Source organism: Antedon mediterranea, chromosome 2, assembly GCF_964355755.1.
Source record: "Antedon mediterranea chromosome 2, ecAntMedi1.1, whole genome shotgun sequence".
Classification (NCBI taxonomy): Eukaryota; Metazoa; Echinodermata; class Crinoidea; order Comatulida; family Antedonidae; genus Antedon; species Antedon mediterranea.
Window position 1 is genome coordinate 13,529,005 of NC_092671.1, and position 22,893 is coordinate 13,551,897.

Here is a 22,893-nt window from a genome sequence, read left to right on the forward strand (position 1 = left end):
AAAATGGTCAAATTCCGATCCTTTTATTTTTGACATAATTGGTAATATACCATAATTTACATGCGCAGAATCATATAATTTGTTCTGCGCATGTTAATTATGATATAGCATGGAAACCTCCATGGATATAGTAACCAATTATGGCGAAAAATAGAAAGGTTGAAATTTGGCCATTTTTCCAAAATTTCCCTGTACTATAGTACAGGGAAATTTTCAGAAAATGGCCAAATTCCGACCCTTTTAATTTTTTTTTACATAATTGGTACTATATCATAATCGACATGCGCAGAATCAAATAATGTGTTCTGCGTATGTTAATTATAGTAACCAATTATGGCGAAAAATAGAAAGGTTGAAATTTGGACATTTTTTGAAAAAATCCCTGTACAGTGAAATTTTTGCTATGAGAAATGTGTGAGAAAGGTGCAGCTTAGGAAAGAATGGAAATTCATGACAGCCAATCTGCTTCTTGTGGAGGACACGTCGACAGGTAACAGGACATTTTCGAAAAATGGCCGAATTTCGACCCTTTTATTTTTTGACATAATTTGTACTATATAATAATTGATATGCGCAGAATCATATAATGAGTTCTGCGCATGTTAATTATGATATAGTAACCAATTATGGCAAAAAATAGAATGGTTGAAATTACTACTGTACAGGGAATGTGACACAGAATCACATGATTTGATATAGAAACCAGTTATATACAAAATATCCACTTTTTAAAATATGTATTGAGGTAACATGGTAGATCAAATTATGTCACATTATAAAATAGTATAATGTTGACGATGGTAAGGCAATATACAGTACTGTGCACATATGCCAATATTAGTGCATATTATAATCCATAAACACTAATAGACAAAATTCTTCACTTAGTCCAAATTTATTAAAATAGAGAACTGTAAAATTGACATACAATTATGGATGGAAATAGTGAACACACAAATTCTCTCGTTTTTTAGAAACTGCAGTTTACAGTTTATGAAAAACAAGCATTGTTTTTTTTTAGTTCAGAGATCAAAACTGGTAAATTAATGTATAAAGCTACACTTTTCCTGGCCTTTTTTTTTCTCAATATATCACTGCTCGATTATACATTAGTTGAGAAACATGTTCAGCTATGACACCAGTATATTAGCACACACCCATACCTAGTCTCAGGAGGCCATGTATATTTATTCTACATTGCATACTTTAAACTTGAATGAAAAATAGCACAAAACCACTCAATTCCAAGCTGTTAACAATATTTTTGGTCTCTTGGACGTAGTACAAATAGCTAAACATTAAATTCACCTCCAAAATAGAACATAAATTCTCATTTCTATGATATATTATATGTTCTTATCTAATTAAATAAACACAAAATCGTATTTTAAGAAAATAAGTGAACATATTAAAAATTCACAAAGAAAAATAAAATGTCTAGCAATTACAATAAATAAATTTTACTTAATACCACTACTACACCAAAAAATTACTATAGTGTATATACATAGTACATTTTTATTTAAAAAATTAAATATTTTACTTCTTTGAATTGATTTCCAATAGACTTTAATCAGCCTCTTTTTGAATCAGTTCGAACCTCTTTATAATTTTATCCTACTAGAATAGAAATATACTATTTTGTTGTTAGCCCTATACACACTAACTGAAATATACCCTGGTATAACAAATGAGGTACAATAAGTCACATTTAAATTAACAATGCAAGTTTCAACAACCCCAAGTTGCAAGATGACATTCTATAAAAACTTTTCAGCATTAGCTGTAACCAAGACAACCTTGCATGTATTTACCAATTTCTATAAAGTTGACAATTGGTACAGTCGATAGTGTACCTAGTTCTCTGTGCCGACAACATGATCGACCTTGTGATTAGAAACAATGCATTACATGCTTAGTCGACTGTGCTGCTAGCCACCACATATTGAAAATACTACTTCACATGCACAGATAATCATGGCAATAGAAAATATTTGAATTATGGAAACGGTTGACTGCCAAAAGCCTCACTAGACAGTTCTGCAGAATGACTTGTGTGGAAACTTTTTTTCATAAACTTGAATACAAAATTACTTGAAAACAGTAACTGTTGCTCTTTTTCCCTTCTAAAATGAGTTTTTACAGTAACTGAATTAAGGTTTTAGATAATATTTATCTCTGGTATACAGTATTTTTGGTATAATTCTGCTGTACTTTTACCACATTACAAACATTTCTAAGATTAACCCTGTTGGCATTCACAGTGTTATATTAACATCAATATCATCAATGATATTCATTTAGTAGTCAGTTAATTTAGTAGTCAGTTATATCTAAACTCAGTGGTGGCGCCAGCAGGGGGTCTGGGGGGGGGGGGCCAGAGCCCCTGTTGGGGAGAGCTGCCCCCCCCCCTCGTCGGGGGAGGATTGACCGTGCTTGTCGGGGAAAAAATATGATATTCCCTAACAAAAATAAAACAATAACCTATAGCGTGGTCCGACAACAATTTTCGGGAACCTATTTTTGCACCCACTAACCCAAGACCTTAGTGATGCGGCTGGCTCCATCACTAGACCCCCTAGACAACCCTATCCGATGGATACTAGGTCTTCACGCATCCTCCCCTCCTTCCTCCCCCGGTCGGAGCAAATCCTGGCGCCACCACTGCCTAAGCTTATTATACGCCTTCACCAACTAAGCTTCATCAACCCCAACAAAATGATATGCACAACACACATTTTATCTAAAACTACGTTCATACAACAAATAACGGTTTAAATTATATTCTAAATAAACAAATTCATTTGTAAAACTTGTTTTTAAAGAAATTATTCTTCTTTAATAAACATAATTCAATTATAGAAACCATCAATGAAGCAATTCATAGACAAAATACAAACTGACCCAGCTTCACGGGCATAATTTTTAACTGAAACAGGCACTAATAATAAATAAATTATAATAAAATATAACTGTATTACACAATACAGCTTAAATGAGAAGTTAAACATTATTAACTAAAAAGGCACTAATTGTAAGAGACAATAACAGGCACTGTTTGGAAATGAAATAAAAAAAATAAATAAAACAGGCACTAAATAATGACTGAAACAGCACTACTATTAATTGAAAAAAGCACCATAATTTATCAGATGATTTTAATGTATTTACTCTATTTGCAATCTTTTTAATGGCAAGCGTAAGCTTATTAAAAGTACATTAAACAGGGAGTTTATCAAAACAGAAAAAAAAAACAAAAGCCAATATAAAATAATTGCACTGGCAGTATCTACCAAGAATTGCAATCAATTGACAACATCATCAACAATTGCAAATACAAACAGTACTAAATAAAAAATATTTTCCTTTCTTTTTTCTACTAAATATACAGAGAAACTTGAATACATTAGCACACAGACCTATCTATCCACTCCGTTGAAATTTGTGTACCAAACTCTTATTTATAAAAAAATTCAACTTTAAATTCAATTCAAAATTGTGCTTTTAAATGCATTCTAACATTAAATAGTAAAAATCTAACTAATTGTATTTAGTCTGTTATGTCCCACCCTCATCAATATAACTATATCATAATCATACTAGATTTGAATTATTAAAACAATAAATTCCAAATTTTGAATTTGATAAATCACCCAGTAGTGAACCAGTTACCTACAGGTCAATAAAAAAGGTGCAACATTAACTAATGGACAATATTGCGAAACCAGGTATAACAAATCTGAAATTATAACTAATATATATAAATTAATTTAACCAGTAATAAAAATCAGTGCAGCCTACCTAATTACAAAACTAACTAACATAATAAATTAACTGCCGGTAACTGATCCAATTGGTTTTAATTTTAAATCAGTTTTATACATTGATGTAAATAATCGCACATACAAACATCACAACTTGATGACGCAACATCACCGATGCTCTCTCAGTGGTAATTATACAATGGCATAGAATTCAAGTACTTTTAACAAGCTAGGGCTATTTACAATTGCCATAGCGATGCAGTGGATCACTGGAATAGAACTTGAGGTTGTCCAGGTGACTGACGTATGGCGAGTTCAAGCCTCTTGGGCTGAAAAAAAAATGTATAATGTTATATAATATACCACATTACGAGATGATCTGGATTTGCAAATACAATCATGCAAGGCACTGTACCAGGTGGGAGGAAGAGAAAGATCCAAGAAACACTGGAAAGACAACATTGAAGAGTGGACCAAACTGACTCACAATAAGACACTGAGGATTGCGAAGGACAGGGCCACATGGAGGAGAGTTGTTAAATCCCTGACATCCCCTAAATGGCTAAGAGCAAAGTAAAGTAATTAATATACAGCTATATCCCATATATAAAAAATGTATAATTACTTCTCCCATGTTAGCTTTTGCAAATTCCACACGAAGGCCACCTCGATCACTGCTTCGCAACACAGCACCTTGCAGTTGTGCGAAAGCTTGGCTAGCAAAGGCAAAGTTCTGAAAAGAAAAAAAAGTAAAAAATTAGATACATTTTACTTACTTAAGTTCATGGCATTATTTTTTTTCTGCTCAATTTTGTACCAAAAAATCTGGTCTTTGAATGTCATATGTCACATATGTTTGCATTCCTTGAGTTTTATATTCAAAATAAAACAAGAAATTCTAAAATAAAATTTTAGGATCAATGAACTTACCTGAAATTCAACAAACACACACTGAGCACCGTTTTTGTTATGCATACGTAATCGGCTAAAGCCGGGGAGGCTGTTAAAGAATAGATAATTTGCATTAATAGACACAAGTAAAAACTGGCAATGTTTGCTGTCAAGTTCATATTACATAGAGACAGGAATATAGAAAAGAGAAGAATAAATATACATATATATATGCAAAGATAATAATATATTAAGCCTATTGTTGATTTTTTTTTTTTTCACTTACATTAATATACATACGGTATACATATCTACACAAATATTGTATTGCAAAAGTGATGTGAAGTGCAATAAGTTAGTAACCAATCTAATGGTTTCCTAGACAGCACATTCTTGCTTATGTCATTTTAGTTGTGCTTTTGTGTTGCTTTCAGTTAACACAAATGAAATTAAACCATATTATGTAGTGAATTTGTCAAATATGCCAGATGTTTCCAAGAACGGTTACATACGCATTCCAAAAGAACAAGACGGGTACTTTTTGGTGATATTTTAGTTAGCAAACTGTGAAGAGTTTTAAGCATGCCACTAATATGAAATGGGTAGAGAAAAAAAGCAGAAATGAAATCGTTTTCAAACATCTCAATAATGCTATTTTAATCCAAAATAAAGATGAGATAGTGAGGCAAAACCAGTGATATATTTAAAATGACTTTCGGCCTGATGGTAAAAAAAATACTGTTACTGCCCTCTATAGGTTAATAATACAATAATAACTGCCTAATACTGTACTCCCTTTATGCCTTACCAGATTGAAATTTAATCTATTTTTATTAAAATTAATCATAAGAACATTCCAAATTGAATTGTTGTTTATCAGGGTGTTGACTGGGAAGAGGACGATCGATGGAAGAAATTGTTATTTGACTCACCCGCTCATTAAATCTCTCAGTTCTTGTTCTGTAGTGCTCGTCCCAAGGTTTGCGATAAAGAGGGTGGAGCAGTGCGCAGCCATCGCCGTCATGACCGGGAGGGCAGGCTGTGGTAGGGGGGTGTGTGGATGGGGGTGTGCAATGGCAGGATGTGTGGGGTGGGGCTGTCAAACCAAAAGAAAAAAAAAGTGATCAGTGTGGCAACAGTTACAAACGAGGCAAATAAGAAAAAAAATGTAAACACTCCAGATAATTGAGACGATTAATAAAGCTATACCGAGAGTCAATGAAACTAAACTCGGTTAGAAAGACAAATAATAAGTACTTGCATGAAATATATTATATATAATTATAATGGTGTTAATTTAGCACAGTCATGGATGATATATCAAGTACAAATAACAACATAAATATATAATGTTAGTAAATGTTGGTTAAGCATTCAAAAATTAATCATTTCTAAAAGCATACACATCATAATTCCTAGCTTATTATCATGTAAACCTTTATATCAAAATATAGGACAAAGGACAAGGTGTGTAACGAAGCAGAGTTTAATTCAGTTATTAGTGGAATTGATGTTTTAATTATGGATAGTGTGATTACATTAACTCATCACTATGAAACCAACTTAATTTAAGAGTCAAGTTGATTGATGAATAATGCCATGAACCTCATCATCACTATTTTTTGAAAAAAACTGTTCTTTTGATATGACAAGTTTTTATTCAAGCAACATTTAAGGCAAATGTGAAGGAACTAAAATTAATTATTCCTTTTTTATGATGAGTATAAATGTTTGTTTAAGAATTATATATTAACAAACACTATAGAGACGTAACAAACACTATTACTATATAAATATTTATTTTAGTAGTATTTTCAATACTTATTGTCAATTTCATTGTCACAACACAGTGTATACAGAATCTAAAAATTCTAAAAATAACAGTGCTACTGAGTAGAGAATTATAATAGCGACAAAACGTTTACAAGACCACAATTAGGCCTACTGACTGACGGCAGAAAATAAACAAATAAATAAAAAGGTAGATTTTTACAAATTAGAAGTTGTAGTTGTAGCATTTCATAATGAAAAATATATCGACAATACCATTGTCTATTTGGGATACCTAATTATTAGTCGCACTGAGTAATTGATTGAAAGCAGCCTATGTAAAAATCTCGCTTTTAAAAAAAGGGAATGCGAATGCGATACGGATTGTGCTTTCATTTATATGATGCGAATAAGTGCTTTTTTTTGTAATTGGTGATTCAATGTTCATTGTGCGGTGCCAATATTGTTGCAGCAATGACGTGACTACCGATACTGATGGTGACAATGAGTGTAATTTGTCGTTGTTTGTAACAAAGGAGAGCGATATTGTGACATAAAAAGTGACAACACAGGTTTGTCAGTGAAAGCGGGATAGCCGCATTTCAAGACGTTGAAAATCTGCGTGATTTGTAAATAACCATGTGATATAATAATAAGAGTTGATCAATATTATTTGTGTTATCAATTGATTTGAACGCCATGCTTGCGATAATATATTTATTACATGTGTATATCTGAAGACTGACAAAATATCTACAAGACATGGGGGTGTGGGAAGGCCTACACTACATTTTGTTTTGCAGTTTGCAGTAAAAAGACCCTACTCCGTAATCTGAATGGTTTCAATTCGTTTTATTATTCCATTAGTATTATAGTCCTGAAATATAATAACATGAAATTAATTTCTGGGACACGATACAATTTGGATAATATATTTATTATTATTATTATTTATTCAGGCAAAACATTTCACTCTTCAATTTTTCAATCGAAGAGTGAAATGTTTGTAGAAATGTTATTAGTTTTTAACTTTATTGTTATGATGAATTCAGCTATATAGCCTCATCTCATTCAATTTATTTTCAGATTATATTGATATTTTGTACAGAAAGAGAAAAAAAAGCAAGCCTACGTGAAAACTATCAACTAACTTAGTAACAATAGGACAGAGAAAAAGGCTATTGGTAGCCCAGTAAACCCACCTTCCCTCGCAAAGCTATTGCCCCAGGAACACCTGGTGTTAGAGCTTGTGGCTGGCAGAGAAAATAATTTGGAAAGAAAAATGTTATAAATTTACTAAAAAATTAAATATTTATTTACAAAAATATATACTAAATTAAAAATAATACCTATTTCATAGTTCAATAATACACTTTAAACAAAAAAACAAAATAATGTTAAATAATTAGTAAGAAACATAAAACAATGATACTTTGGTTTTGATATATTCTTGGGTTTTTTCAGTAGGAAGATGTTTGCACAGTAAGTTTAGTTTTTTTGACTAAATTAAAACATTTTGATGATTGAATACATTGCATGAGCTTTTCGGCTGTGCATAATTACAGCTCTCATATGTTGCCATGACAATATAGCAGTGTGCAACAATACAATGAGTGCAACTATGGATGATGATCATACTTAGTTGCCATGACAACTACTTTATAGCATTGTCATGACAACTAAGTTGGTACAACTTATTATAGTAATGGCAAGTCCAATTGGATACTGATCAAGTGCAGTGAATGTAAGCGCATTATAATTACTTAGTATCCGTACTTATTATATCAAAAATACTTAATCAATAATCATAACAATAGTAATGCATTATTAAAGTAGAAAACTACATTTGCATATTGTCAGTGTAAATTAGTAGAAAGAACGCCACCTACCAGCACGTATGCTACCCTCGGATTGCCATCGACCGGGACCTGCCCATGGTGAATTGCATGATGGGCAAACATCTGTGGGTGTATCGCAGCTGGCGCTGCAAGATCTGTGTAGGCAGTCAATCTGTAAAATATATTGTTAAAAAAATGACAACATCATCATATATTAATAGGCTACAGTGTGTACAGTACACTTACATGGACAAAATAAATGAAAACTTTATACATTTTTTTGTAAATACATTAATGACTATAAGACTAAAACCCCTTTTCTAAACAAATTTTCTTGTTTTAGTCATTATTATATTACAAAAAAAGGTATAAAATATTTGCTCAACTGAAAAAGAAATGGATCAAAAAAATAGTTAGTAAAAGTGATAAGGTGCATAATGATGAAAACGATAAATAAATATTTACATGCTTAATTGCTGATGTTGCCTGCCCACTACTGCCATGTTTGCGTCGTGTATGTTGGACCAGTTTGTGGGACTAAAACATCAAAACAAAACAGTTTAGTTACCTTTATTTTTGATCAATTGTTGTATAATGGACTATACCCCAAAGATCCTTGGAAATGTATTTGATGAAGCAAAAGCGCGAGGTAACCATGGATTTTCACACACTCAAACCATGGAGGATATATATATATTTCCTCCATGCCTAAACTATAGACATTTTACTTATATTTCTAAAGGCACCAAAAACAAATTCATTGAACTGTCTGTCCTGTAAAGCTATCCTTCAAGAAACCAATAATTCATGAATTGTGAAAAATGCAGAATGTATTTGCCATTTGGTCACTGGATTACAACATGCACAATGTGGATAAATGATAGTTATTGTACTAATAATTGCAACACCTCTGTAACATCATTCTATATTCAGTGCAATTAAAACAAGGACAAACTAAATTCAAATAAAACTCCAAATTAAGGGAGAGCCTTGTATAAATCCATAAAACCTATTTCGATTATGAAAGCTATAATGGAGTTGTGTTTGATAAAACTTACAATTACTAACTTTGAGAGTGAACAAGAATAACAGGAGGTTGGTACTTACGCTGGATGATGGTGTGGCCACGCTTCTGGTGCTGTTTGTAACAACACCCCAGGAATTTCATCTGAAAATTAATACATTTATTTATAAATGATAATGGTTGAATAATATAATAAATGTTGGTTACTATGTATCAAAATGATTAATTAACAATTCAATGATTGAAAATAAAGGCATAAAAGAGAATTTGATTGTGAGATGTTCAGTACATGCCTTGTTTGTATCTGCTTAAAGCTAGTGATGTGCCCAAATATGGTAGTGATAACCCATATATGGGCACAATTTGTTGTCACTTAAAGTTTGATAGTGTAGACAGAGCTTTACTCTCATTACTCATCCTTTGGTTGGGATATTAAGTTGATCACGGAACCTAGTACTGTTTTATATAAAAGCTTACATGGATCACGAGGTGTCATCTGTTGTGTCAAGGTGGGATTTGTTGGCAGGGGTGACGTCTGCTTTGGTTTGGTCACTTTTGTGTTTGATTTTGCAAATTCTAATCGTATCGTTTGTGGATTGTCTGGATCAAAACGAACACCCTAAATGTAAAGTAATTCAGATAAAAAATAAGTGCACAAGATCTAGTAAATAAGTGCAATCATATACATGGTATAATAGACCTGATAGACAACAATTAGACATTCCATGTTTTAATATGTATATTTTACATATATACAGATTTACAATAACAAATCATTCTATCAAATAAAAGACCCTTTTCTTGTAATTTGGACAAACTTTTTTTTTTATAAAATAGGCCTAACTATAGGCACAATTAATTAAAACGATCATTAAATTTGCTAATAAATCCACAATTTTAATGTTTATTTCAATTTTATTAACAAAAACACAAATGTGTTGTTAACACTAACTTTGAATACTCCTAAAAACTACAGTACACTATGATAAAGAGGCTTATAGTTCATTTCTATTAAGACCAAATATTAATGCTAATCACATTTTGTGTTCTTAAAATCATCCCGATGACAAAGAGATCCAATACTGGCTTTAACGACCTTAAAATCAGTCACAAAAGCTGACATTTCCTGAAGCTATCAAAACCATCTCACATTTAACGTTTGAAAATAATAAGCTGTTATAACACATATCTGTACAACAGAGATGTCTGTTTCACGACCTACGTAAACATAGCTTAAGGCTTATGCCATATTTAGCGACAACTAACAAGACTCCACCGATAGGTTTTTAATAGAGAATGCATTCTTTTAATTAGTTCAAAGGGTCAAAGGTGAAAATATATAACATTATCTGTTACATCTTAAGGGAAATGAATAAAAAAGAATTATTGTATTTTTTTAAATATGTTGCAATTAATTTTTTGCAAAACAATGTGTTGCTTGTAGTTACTATCACTCCAAGCACTTGCATTTCCATAAACTCCTAGACTTGTTTTATATTGTATAAGTTAGTTTCAAATCGGAACGTCCCTAGCATATCATACCAGAGTATCAGTTAAGTGAATTTTTTTACTTTTTACATTACATCATCGTTTACAAATTTATGTCAAAATTATATTCTAGCATTTTGTTGTTGTTTTCATCGCTGTTGGTTGTAAACTGAATAAAATAAAATAGATTTAAAAAATATATGGTTGTATTATAAATAATGTAATATTGATACTGACCTGTAGTGCTTGTTTTGCTGATTCTGCACAAGACTTGCTTTCAAAAGTTACAAATCCTACGGGCTATAAAACAAATAGAAAATGTTACACTTTGCTTTGTACATTGCAACACTAATTTTCACTTGATTAAAAATTCATATATATGATATTTATAATGTATTACAACCCGACATATTTATATTCACATCAACTTTACTTTCCTAGTAACTAAAGAAGATAGTTATAACAAAAGAACCAAAACGTTAAGATATTCTCAGTTTTCTTTTTTTTTCGGTAAAAACCACAAACCTTACTTTACTTTAAAGCATATTATTACTATTATTTCAATCTTTTATATATAGGTACAAATATTATATATAATTTATATAACATGATATACTATTTTGATGATTTCAAACAGGAATATATTATGTTGCATTTTCAGATCTTTCTAAAAGGTAAACGATACTTTACTTGCTGCCCTCTAGAGAAAGAGTATGTAAGTATTGCTTATTTGGACAATATTGGTCAAATTCAATTTTTAATAATTTTTTTCAGACAAAATAACAACAAAAGATTATTAATTTTGTCATTCCTTTTCTATTTTTCAACAAATGTCGTAGAATCTTTTTTCCCCATTATTTCACTGTTAGCAAATATTGTATAGTAAATGCAATCGTTTTTATTAAGATTTCAGAATGTTAGTAGGCATATGTAGTAAATATGTAGATTTTTGTAGAAAACTGATAATTATTGCATCGCAACATCATTATACAGGACACAAAATTCTGCCTGAGGACTCAAGTTTACATAGTACATTCGACGCCAGTCTTTTGATTACGTTTAATGTATACCTAATAGTAAGTGAACACCTTACTCCAGAAGTTATGCATACACAATTAAGACGATCACTCATTTTGCATTTTGTTATTACAAAAGGTATAAACAACTCTGCTTGCTTCATTTAGTATACATTCAATGGTTTGGCTAATATTACTGTAATCACTAAGTATAATAATAAGAATAATAATAGATAGATTTATATAGCGCAAATAAACGATGTGTCTATGCGCTCGACAATAAAAAGAGTGGAAAACAAAAGGAAGAGAACAAAAAGACAAAAACAAGCACCCAAACCGGAGTATGGGGGTACACCATCACTTGCTAACTGGGGATCAGTGTGTAAGTACCCCAGTTAGCATCGGTTAAGTCTTGATCTTTACAGGGATCCTGTGCTTCCTAGCCTAGTCAGAAAACAACAACAGGCAAGAAATGTGAACAAAAGCAAAGTATTATTTAAAATATCTTTAATCTTGTTGTAAATAGGATTTGTTGCTATGTACAGTTGTTTCTTTTTTGTGCACAACTCGTTTAATATCGGTCAAGAATATTACAACAATAAAATGTAATATTCATTAAAAATTTAAAGATAAATTTAGTTTCAATTCAAAAATATTGATCTAGTACCTCATAACTAATAACATAAGTAGTTGTTTGTTCTTTTAAAAATATATATGCTTCATACAACAATAGCTCATTGTATTATCAATAAGTATATAACAATATTTTATATTTGCAGTTACAAAATTGCTATGCGATGAAAGACCACAAAACAATACTTCAAATACATACCATAATTACAAAACAATAATAATAATACACTACTACTATTTATGATGAAAATAGTACACACAATGTATTATTACATAACATAAAGGGAATATATTGCATAAATGCAGAAGCCATAATCATTAAGATATAGACCTAATTATGCTTGGTGTTTTGTAGATGGTGGATAGCCTATTGTTGGCAAGCTAATGACAAACAATAACCATTACATAACAATATTGTAAATTATAATATTTAAAAAGAGCTATAATACTTACCGAGGTATTTTTACCAGGTTTGCCTGTGACCTTTAATAATGAACCTTCATAACCCTAAAAAGAGAGATTTATTATTTATTAATGTATTAATGATTAGAAAAACAAAAAAAAAGAGTTTGGGCTCCAGGGTATTTATGCAACACTCTCAATTTCAATGACATTAATTAACAATTCAAATCATAACACTAATTACACCTTGAACCTTTTCATTAATGCTACATTTTGTACAAACTTATCCTCCACATCCAGTATTACTAATAAACATAATGTGATTTAACTTTTTTTCCGTCCTAGCGCCATTTGGCTGGAGCCAACATTATGGTTTTTGCGTAATTGGTAAGGAAAATGAGTATCTCTCGTCAGCAATATCAATCACTTATTAATTTGTATTTAATCAGCCATCATTGGCCTTATAAAATTTAATCAATCTCCAAAGATTCTGCATTTAATATCAACCAGCTAATGATAAGTAAAATGCTATTTTTTTAAATGAAAATAAGACGATCAATTGATTATTTTGAAATTGGAATACTGTATGTCTCACTAAACTCTAGTATATGATTTTGAATACATAATAGCATTTAAATATAAATAAATACATTCAATTCTTTAGTAAGTAACAAAATAAAGTGCTCATTCGATGCTAAGATTGGGTCCTTATATAGTGCACAAAAGGGAGCTTCCAGAAACAAATCCTAGGTTGCGTTTGAGGCACACACTCCCCATTTTAATAGTTATAATATAGAGACTATTGATATTATGTTTTAGCGCTTCCTTGGATCTGCCCCTCATTTCATAATGGGTACAGACACTCTTCAGGTGCGTGGCTCCACATAAAAGAATATCTACACAGTAACATCAACTAGAATAGCATCTACAGTACTGAGAATTAAAAGCATAAACAACTCGACTTAATTCAGATGTTCATTGAAATGACAAATTTATTATATTAACTGTGGCAATTAATTTATCATGAAGTTCTTAGTATACACATACCAATCAAGGTCTTTTACCTGTGCAGGGGCCATGCTGCACACAGAAAGAACTATTGGTATCATCTAAAATATAATACCTCAACAATCAACAACAACGGAAACAGCTTTTCACAGCCCAGAGAAGACCTAATCAAACTACCCTTAGACAACTACAGATCCCCTTCCTTCGTTAGAAATAATTAAAATGAGTTGAACATCAGCTGTCTTAGTTTGCAGACCAACAAATGCTTGATGATAAATCATAAGACGAATGACCTACACAGTAACAGATTTTTTTAAATGATACTTAATTTGAATGAAAAGGTGAAGCAAAGTTCACAATGATGTCTACACTGACTATAAAATTAGTATAACATGTTTATGCAAACTTTTTTTTTCACACCTTGTTGCATTAAAAGTCATGACCTTTCAAGATCAAACATTTTATTTTCAAAATAAGTTTTTTATTGAATTTAATCATTAAGGGTAGGAATTCTAGGTGTTGCAGCCGCTATACATTTGTGTGTATACAAAGCAATATAAGATCTGTGAGTGAAAAAGCATCTCGTTTAACCACACCCATTTCAGATTCCATAGGAAACAATTATAGATGCACCAGAGAATTAATTATGAGTGTAATGATTGATAAATGCACACCTTAGCCTTAACAATTAGTGGTGTACAGTTTATCTTTTTTCGTCCCACTCCCTATAAATAAATACTGTATGTCTATATTATACATTAGAAAATTGCAAAATTAAGTATAGAGGAATGGAATTTGGAAGCAATGCTGCTTAGCAACTAAATTCTGTGTTTATTAACAGTGTGTTTGAGCATTTTTTACAATCATTATTTTCTCGTATTCAGGTACTCAATTCTGAAATGGATATAGACGTTGATTACTTGCAAAGTAAACCGTTGTTGCAAATATTTTGTTTGGCCTCTTTCACCATCAATTAATTCATGGTAGATTGTATGATTGATAAGGTAACCTAATTTACACAGACTCGTTATTCAAATTTTATGCACAAAATTTAAATGCTCAAATCACATCAAAATGCAGGTTGCTATATTACAAGGATTTAACAACTTAATCCACAGAGATTTTAAAAATTGAGTTGATATAACTGTGAAAAAGGAACCTATTTTTGTGGGCCATCTAATTAAGGAAATCCATTAGTAATGGCTTTATGTAGTCTATGAAGTCAGGTCAGCTAATATTGACCTTCTTAATTAAATAACTATCATTACATTTGTTTGAACGAAGTGTGAAATTGATGTACCCTGTCAGACACTCAATCTTGGTAACATTCATGTTACAATTTATCATTCCAAAGATCAGCTGTTTCTTAATGAATCAGAGAAAAAATGCTACAACATTCATGTAATAATATCTTGATAATAAAAGCCCATGACGTTTCCTTCAAAAGCCTACATTTCAAAATGGGCTTACGGGGTTTCCTTTTTTAGGTAATGTTGTAACAACCTATAAAAAATTTCTAAATTAAGACCTTTTGATTGTGTGCAATGTCTATTATTCTGAAATGTATATTCTTTTCATCTTAATTCTTGGTCATAAGATATCAACCAAATAATTACATCTATTTATAAACCTATTTGTGACATTAAGATGCTTTACATTACCTTCCCGAAACAGAAATTTATAATTATAAGTTTTCTATAATTGGAAGATATTTTTTTTTTAAAGACTAGACAATTTAAGGAAGAATATTCATATACATTGGTTACTAATCATTTTCTTTATAATTAATCCATCAGGTAGATTATGACCACACCCACTATTCTGGATTACTCATTTTAATAGCTACCTTCCCAACACGATATTGTGCTAGAGTTAACAATGGGATTTACATTCAAGAACAGCCATTTACAAGCTCTATCAAGGCCAGTACTATAACTACTATTGTTATTTCCAGCTATAATGTCAAATACAGTGCATTTTGTATTTATTGTTGAAGCATAATAAATAATGGGAGTTTTATATACATTCATCGATACTTATAATATCGTAATTTACATTTAAAAGTTCTTTTCATAATATCTTAGATGCATAAAATGATAAATTGTATTCAGCATTTGATATTAATCTATAAATTTGAATTTTTGAACTTTAAGGTTACAAACAAATGTTACTTATAAATTGATGTGCTGATTTTTCAGGGAAAGAATCTACAATAGAATATTTTACTTATTGATAGTCTGTACTGATTTAAATATACAAGCTCGACCTTGAGATAATGTAGGGACAAAAAATATTAGGACAACAACCAGTAAATTTAATTGAAATAAACCACTAAGGCATATCCTGGATTACTATATTAACAAATTAATATTGAATTATATTGAATAAGTATTTACAATTTTGTTCTCAAGCCTGGTCAAAAATGAGGTACAAGTTTTATTATGTTTTGTATAGTATTGATCTTTTATTCAAATCTTTATAGAATAGATTTTGAACAATAGTATTATTACTTAGTAAAGGGAGTGCCTAACCCCACTCACGGAATGTTATTGTAATGTTAACAGCACTGTCTGTTACTAGTCTTAACTTAATCCTATCCTATACTATATCCATGAAATATAAATTGAACTACAGTACTGGAAATACCTAATTTACTATACGCTACTGAAATGACTACATTTCATGTAAATATAAATGTAAATAATTTGTTCTCCCGTCTCTATGAACATTCTCATTCCCGTAAGCAACGAATTACGGCAATCCAGTGGAGCCGACAAGAATTAGAGGTCTAGAACTGGTTCAGACTTGATTCTATCAGCGTTCTTTCAAAATAAACTATTACTAGGCTTTGAAATATCATTAAAATATTAGTAACATTAACTTAAGACATCTTTTAGGTCAAATTTGAAAGTATGATTACAAAGTATGTAGTTGGGTGACTGTACTCTATCAATCAATGGTTAATAAGGGATTCTAATCTGTAGACTTGGCAGTGTAAATATTATACTGCAATAATGGATATCAAAATGTATTGATTGTAAGTCAAACTGACAAAATCATTAACCTAACATATGATCAACTGGTTTTTAGAGTAATTATTCAGAATCTCATGCATGCATATCAGTATTCTTTGGTAATATATAAAGATGGCATTTTTTAAATAAGATTTTATTATATAAAAAATGAATGAATATAATTATTAACCAGTTGTGATGATATCTGCTGAAAACTAATAGTGATATTTTGAAGTCTCCAACTTGAGGTTGTGTGTGTCCATTTATGGATAGGGGTCATCATGATTATCTAGCTGTATGTTCATGATTGTAGTTCTAAGTAGATAGCCTCAAATCATTTGCTCCAATTATTTGCTCCTCTGCCAAATCATTGCTCTATGCAAGATGAACATACTTTTTTTCCTTGCATCCTCTTTGGAACAACTCAAATACGACACGATACGATAGCATTTATTGTCATTTTTCAAAAAGGTACAAATGAAATTTTGTTGGTTGATTTACATTTGATATACATACAATATACAAATATATAATGAAAACAAAAAATCAATAAATTAAAGAGACCTAACAAACTTGCTATTAAATACATGAATAGACCAATGACATTAACAATTTCTTAAAGCTTACCTGATATGCTCTGAATAGTAAGTAGAGTTCTCTAGGTTTTGCATCCATAGGTAGCCCACTTACAAATAATGTTCGCACCTAGAAAAACAATTGTAATGATTGATAAGGAACATGTTATGACAAATAAGATAAATACAAATACAATGACAATATAAATAAATATGAAGACCTATAATGGTTAATAAAACATGTTTATTCAGGAGCATGTTAGACAAATAAGACAAATACAATTACTATATTACAGTCAGTATTTATAAATATTAAGGCATATACCGGTTATTAAAACATGGAACAAATAAGATATAAATTCAAATATTATAATATTTTAGTACTGAATATTTTACTACTGATATGACATTAGTGAAATGTTTTTGATTGCAATTTAATCTAGTATATGAAACTATTACTTCTCATCATTTGGTTGATTGCAAAAAGGAGGGAACTAATTATTGTAATGATAGTAGTAGGCTTTGATGTGTTTCACATCTCATAAGGGAATTATTAGGTATACCTATTAAGACAATGAGATGAAAAATAAATTATTAGGTTAAAAGAACAAATATCTATCTATATATACTACACATACTGTTAGCCAAATACACAGGGTACAGTATATTGTATTTGTGGTAAGTAAAATGAGATTCATAGAGTTGAGAGTATCTTAACGTTTAGTTGTTATGCTACAACAGTATTCTGGTGGCAAACCTTTAAAATGGCATTGGAGATTGGATTAGGCCTATATGAAGTTATATCCAATTTTTACCTTTTATTATTTTGTTTATCAACATAGAAAGACATTTTATTCATTGGATGTTTGTTTATGGAAATAATTGGTTTTACTAGATTAAAGAAAACAGTAAAAATCCACATTCATCATTGATCTTATAAGTTAGATATATATATATATATTATCAAGGTTGGGGCGACTTTTTGTCACACTCACAGATCCTCATCTTTATTGTTTCTAATTAATTAAATTTCAGTATATCACCGGGCGGTTTAAAATTCATGTTCTATGCATGTTGTGTTTATTATACACTTAAATACAACAACTGAAATGTACTGTGTTTTTTTATAGAGTTTTAGAATAATACAGACACAAATGTTACAGATATATATTTATATTTACCGTAAATTATATAAGCTTAGACAAATTACAATTTATTGAGGTAATATTATTTATAATAAAATATGTCATTTTCACACATTTCCAAAAGTATATTTTTATAATAGTAATTACATTGACAGGTATTTATAGAGATGATAGATGACCGTCTATCATCATTGTTTGGACAGATCACTTAACTCCTGACACCAAAACTTAGCTGTCCTTGTAATAGTTACACATGATATATCACTGTGCCATTAACTATCAACTAATTAGTTTAGGTGTTGACAACTACTAAGTAAAATTTAACAGTTTTATATTATTTATTAAGTGTTTAGTAGTAGGAAATGATTGAACTGAACTACGACCTGAAATATGTGTTATCAAGGACAGCTCTTACCACCTAGTTAGTGTACTCAGGAAGCAGAATTTGAATACAAAAAGTATCCAACAATTGAATAGCTTCCTATAAAATGGACTAGAACGGATCAACACAAACTGATATCATTACCATGACAATTAACTAGTTTAGGGATATACTAAACAATTTGTTTACTAAAACCAAAACACAATAGGAAGATGGGTAGGGCTAATGGGTATTATACCTGCAAGTAAAATATTAAGTACAGGTATAACTATTCCAAGGGCATAGCGGGAGGTTAGAAACAGACATGGCACAGATCTTTTAATATAATTATTAATATAAAATAATCATGATAATCTGTGCCGGGGGATTTGGGATGGGCAGTTATACAATAGGTCTTTTGTAAGTTTGAGCACTCAAAAGAACAATGCATTTATCCTATTTATGTGCTTAATAGAATTTCTTTATTTATCCTCTCTTTGAGAGAGGCCAATTGTTGGTTTACCAGGTAAGCAAGGCATAAAATAGACCATGCATTTATCGAAATTGTGTTAGTATAGTTATTATATAAAGCAGACAGGTTCTTAAAGAGGTATCATATCTATATATATCCTTATCTGGTGACACTTTCACAATAAACATTGTACAAATTCAATACTGATTTGAATAGTGAAACTATTTCTTAGGATATACAAGGCAGACCTATACTTTCTAAGTAACATTATCCAAGAATGTAAATAGATACCTAAATCAATTTTTCTATTTTATTAATTCAATAAAACTTATAGTAACAATGAAATCATACCAAATATGATATGATAATACAGGCTCGTAGCCAGGGGGGATTTTTATGGTTCGGGCGAAGCCCCCTTTACAGCAAACCCCCTTTAACTGACTGCGAACCCCCATCACCGATATGCCCAATACCTCACCCTCATCTCCAAAAATCCTCCAAATACGTGCCCCACAGTACAAAAAGTTGTTTGTAAATTGAAAAATTTGTAAACTTGTTCGTGAACCTTCTTCCCTGTATGAGCGTACGTCTAGCGATACATGTCTGTAAATTTCTAAAAGCTGCAAATGAATGGCCGATTTTAACCTGAAAAATAAATGTTTGGTCTCTGCATGTAACATGATATTGACGCGTCTCACAGCGAGCTGGGGCACGAACGATTCGTAAAAAGGACACCGCCAGACAACTGCTTACCTATAATTGTTTAGATCACTGGCAGTCAGTCAGCATGCATAAAGTATATAGCCTTACGATGTACATCAGTATTTATGTGTGACTATGAAGTATAATGTATCATAGAGGATTATAGTGAATATTAATATTTTACACTATAATATCTATGGTATCATGTACTGTAGTTCACATTATGGCATCCGATTATTTTTTTCTAGACCACCAGCCGATACGTACTAAAATGTATCAATATCACCTATTTACATATTTATATTCCTCAACAAATTGCTGTAAATAAATATTATAGATAGAGCTAAAATAAGAATAGCATTTGCCTTCACCCAGTGTGCTTTTTTCGGGGCTTCTCCTAGATGTACGTTCGCATTGAACTTGAACGCAAAACAAAATATGGAGTAAATGATCAAATAATCGGCGGTTCCGCACAGAGCACGCGCATCTAACATACGGCAACAAATAGTTATTGTCCTTTAAATAGTCCACGTGTGTGAGGAGGAGGAAAAAAGTACTATCGTTTTGCTCATTGGTAGCATGCTGCATAAGAGTGTCTTTTCCGGCCATCTAGGGGTGTCATTTAACAAAATTTGGTGGTGACCCAAATATTTAGTGTCCGAACCCCCTCCTTGACATATCCTGGCTACGGCCCTGTAATATATGTGGAATCACTCTCTGAGAATCAAATACCTAATATCCAAACATTGTTCAACCTAATGAGAAGCACTATGTAAAGAAAAAAAGTCCATAACATATAATTAATATTCCGTGTATTAAATTACAAATTTTCAAAAATGATCATCAAACATAACTAAAAATATACCTAAACTATCCTCTGAAAATAAACAAATCTATATTTAGCCATTCACTGCGTATAGACTGATCAGAGTCAGCATATTTGATTTAATACAAATAATATTCATGGCTTATTACACGTTGAATGACCTTAACATATTCATTTGATTTTAAACGTCGTCTAGAGACATAGGCAGCAGTAAAATAGAACATATTATGTAAGGCGTCAAGCAATGCTTTTTCATATGAAGAATACGAAGAACAGTACTGTGACAAACAAAGTGTTGCCTAGTCTTAAATTATACTTTCTGTATCATAGTCCTTTTATATATTAAAATCTTATTTTGCTTTGAACTTTAAACTTAGGTTGAAGCGTACAGTAGGCCTAGTATGATGGTCCTAGCTCTTGTTAATGTGTACAAATAACAGAGATACTAAGAAAATATATATATATTTTTCTAGAATAGCCAACAGTTCACTGTGAAACCTTTTTATGTTCGCCTCTAAGTATTATAACTTTTGTTATGTTAGGAATTTTAATATTTAATAGAAAAACTAACTATATATAATTAAATCATGTAATCCTTCCCAATCTCCACCAGCCAGGGAAATAATTCATTTTACAGTTTTCAAATCTTTTAAGCTATGTATATATTTTATTATTGATAATTTTTCGCCAGACAGACAATTGCATTATCCTTTATGTCTCCTAGGAGATGCATCTGTCAATAAAACATGTACAAGTTCTGTTATAAGAACGTAATGATTTGTAGAGCTTGATTGAAAACACTACATGTCTACTCTTTGAATCTTATTCTTCAAAGATCTTACAATTAATGGCTCTCCGGGCTTCACAATTTATATAGCACTAAGCATTCTCCCAGCCACTAAAATACCTTTCAAGCAAACAATTCGAGCAAGGAAACCAGTAGTAAATGTTGGTCCTTTACTTTAAGAATACCATACCTCACGCTTTCTCTAATATAGTGTTCAAAACAATGATATAGTATTGGTATATTGCAATATAAAGTATGAGATGTTCTTCCTATTTATCACTACTATAACAATCCTTTTTGATAAATTGTAACCATAGGCTCATTGATATAGCGTTGTAAAACTCAACATTATGATTTATCACCAAAATTATATTTGTAATCGCACACTCATTACATTGAGTCGAACATATTATATATGAACACTCAAATATATCACTTTAAAAAAAGTCGGTGATATGCATTAAAATTATACAAATACAATCTTTACTATTTAAAAAAATATAGGATGGTGAGTGGTACAGTATGTGGATAATCTATAGTCTATCTTGCAACTATACAAATAATGAATGTTTGCAAGTTGAATGGAAGGAATATTTTCACAAGTTGAACTGTTTTTCACTGTTCTACTTGCAATCTAATTTATTAAAAAATGGCCAGTTTAAAAAAAAAGTCGGTTTAAAAAAAAACTTCCAGTTATTAAAAAGTCCAGTTGTGGGAAAGTGCACAAGATTACAGTATTCCACTAATGTAATCACAATATTATATCAAATATTTAAAAAAAAGTCTAGACCTGTTAACAAGTACTTCAATTACATTTTCTTGGAACTGATATGCCAGTCCGTTTCCCGTGTGTGACGCTAGATCCTATAGTTTGGAAACCATAAACTTAACTATTAGATTTGCCTGAATATCAAGTTAAGTGTTATTTTAGATAAAAGCTTTCTTTAATGTTGTCGCATGCTTTTAATCTTAGTAAAAGCATGCTATAGTTTGCCTTCTTATCCGATTATCTTGCCTAGAGAAATTCAAATGTAAAGTGTGTGTGATCAAAGGCATTTTGAAATAGAAAAATCATACTATAGTCAACTATATGGAATATCAAAACATATTTTTATTTGTGGATTCTCCTGATAATTTGAAATAATGTGTGTACCTAGATATTGCACAGTATTGAATC

The 22,893-nt window shown here is 30.9% G+C and overlaps 1 protein-coding gene across 4 annotated transcripts in view; it reads right to left on the bottom strand.

Annotated features, from left to right (window-relative positions):
- Positions 1–1,167: 1,167 nt before the first annotated feature.
- Positions 1,168–22,893, bottom strand: part of LOC140040474 (uncharacterized) — a 50,612-nt gene continuing 28,886 nt past the window's right edge. The window contains exons 2-13 of one of the 4 annotated variants that reach the window (XM_072086450.1): positions 17,476–17,553; positions 12,878–12,931; positions 11,013–11,075; positions 9,765–9,906; positions 9,371–9,431; positions 8,729–8,800; positions 8,315–8,435; positions 7,628–7,678; positions 5,588–5,751; positions 4,695–4,764; positions 4,390–4,497; positions 1,168–4,093 (exon numbers count right to left, since the gene is read on the bottom strand). In XM_072086450.1, the coding sequence (XP_071942551.1) occupies positions 4,031–4,093; positions 4,390–4,497; positions 4,695–4,764; positions 5,588–5,751; positions 7,628–7,678; positions 8,315–8,435; positions 8,729–8,800; positions 9,371–9,431; positions 9,765–9,906; positions 11,013–11,075; positions 12,878–12,931; positions 17,476–17,553 (1,047 nt within the window). In that variant the 3' untranslated portion in view covers positions 1,168–4,030. The remainder of the gene's footprint in view (positions 4,094–4,389; positions 4,498–4,694; positions 4,765–5,587; positions 5,752–7,627; positions 7,679–8,314; positions 8,436–8,728; positions 8,801–9,370; positions 9,432–9,764; positions 9,907–11,012; positions 11,076–12,877; positions 12,932–17,475; positions 17,554–22,893) is intronic. The other 3 variants (XM_072086452.1, XM_072086453.1, XM_072086451.1) reach the window with 3 other exon arrangements.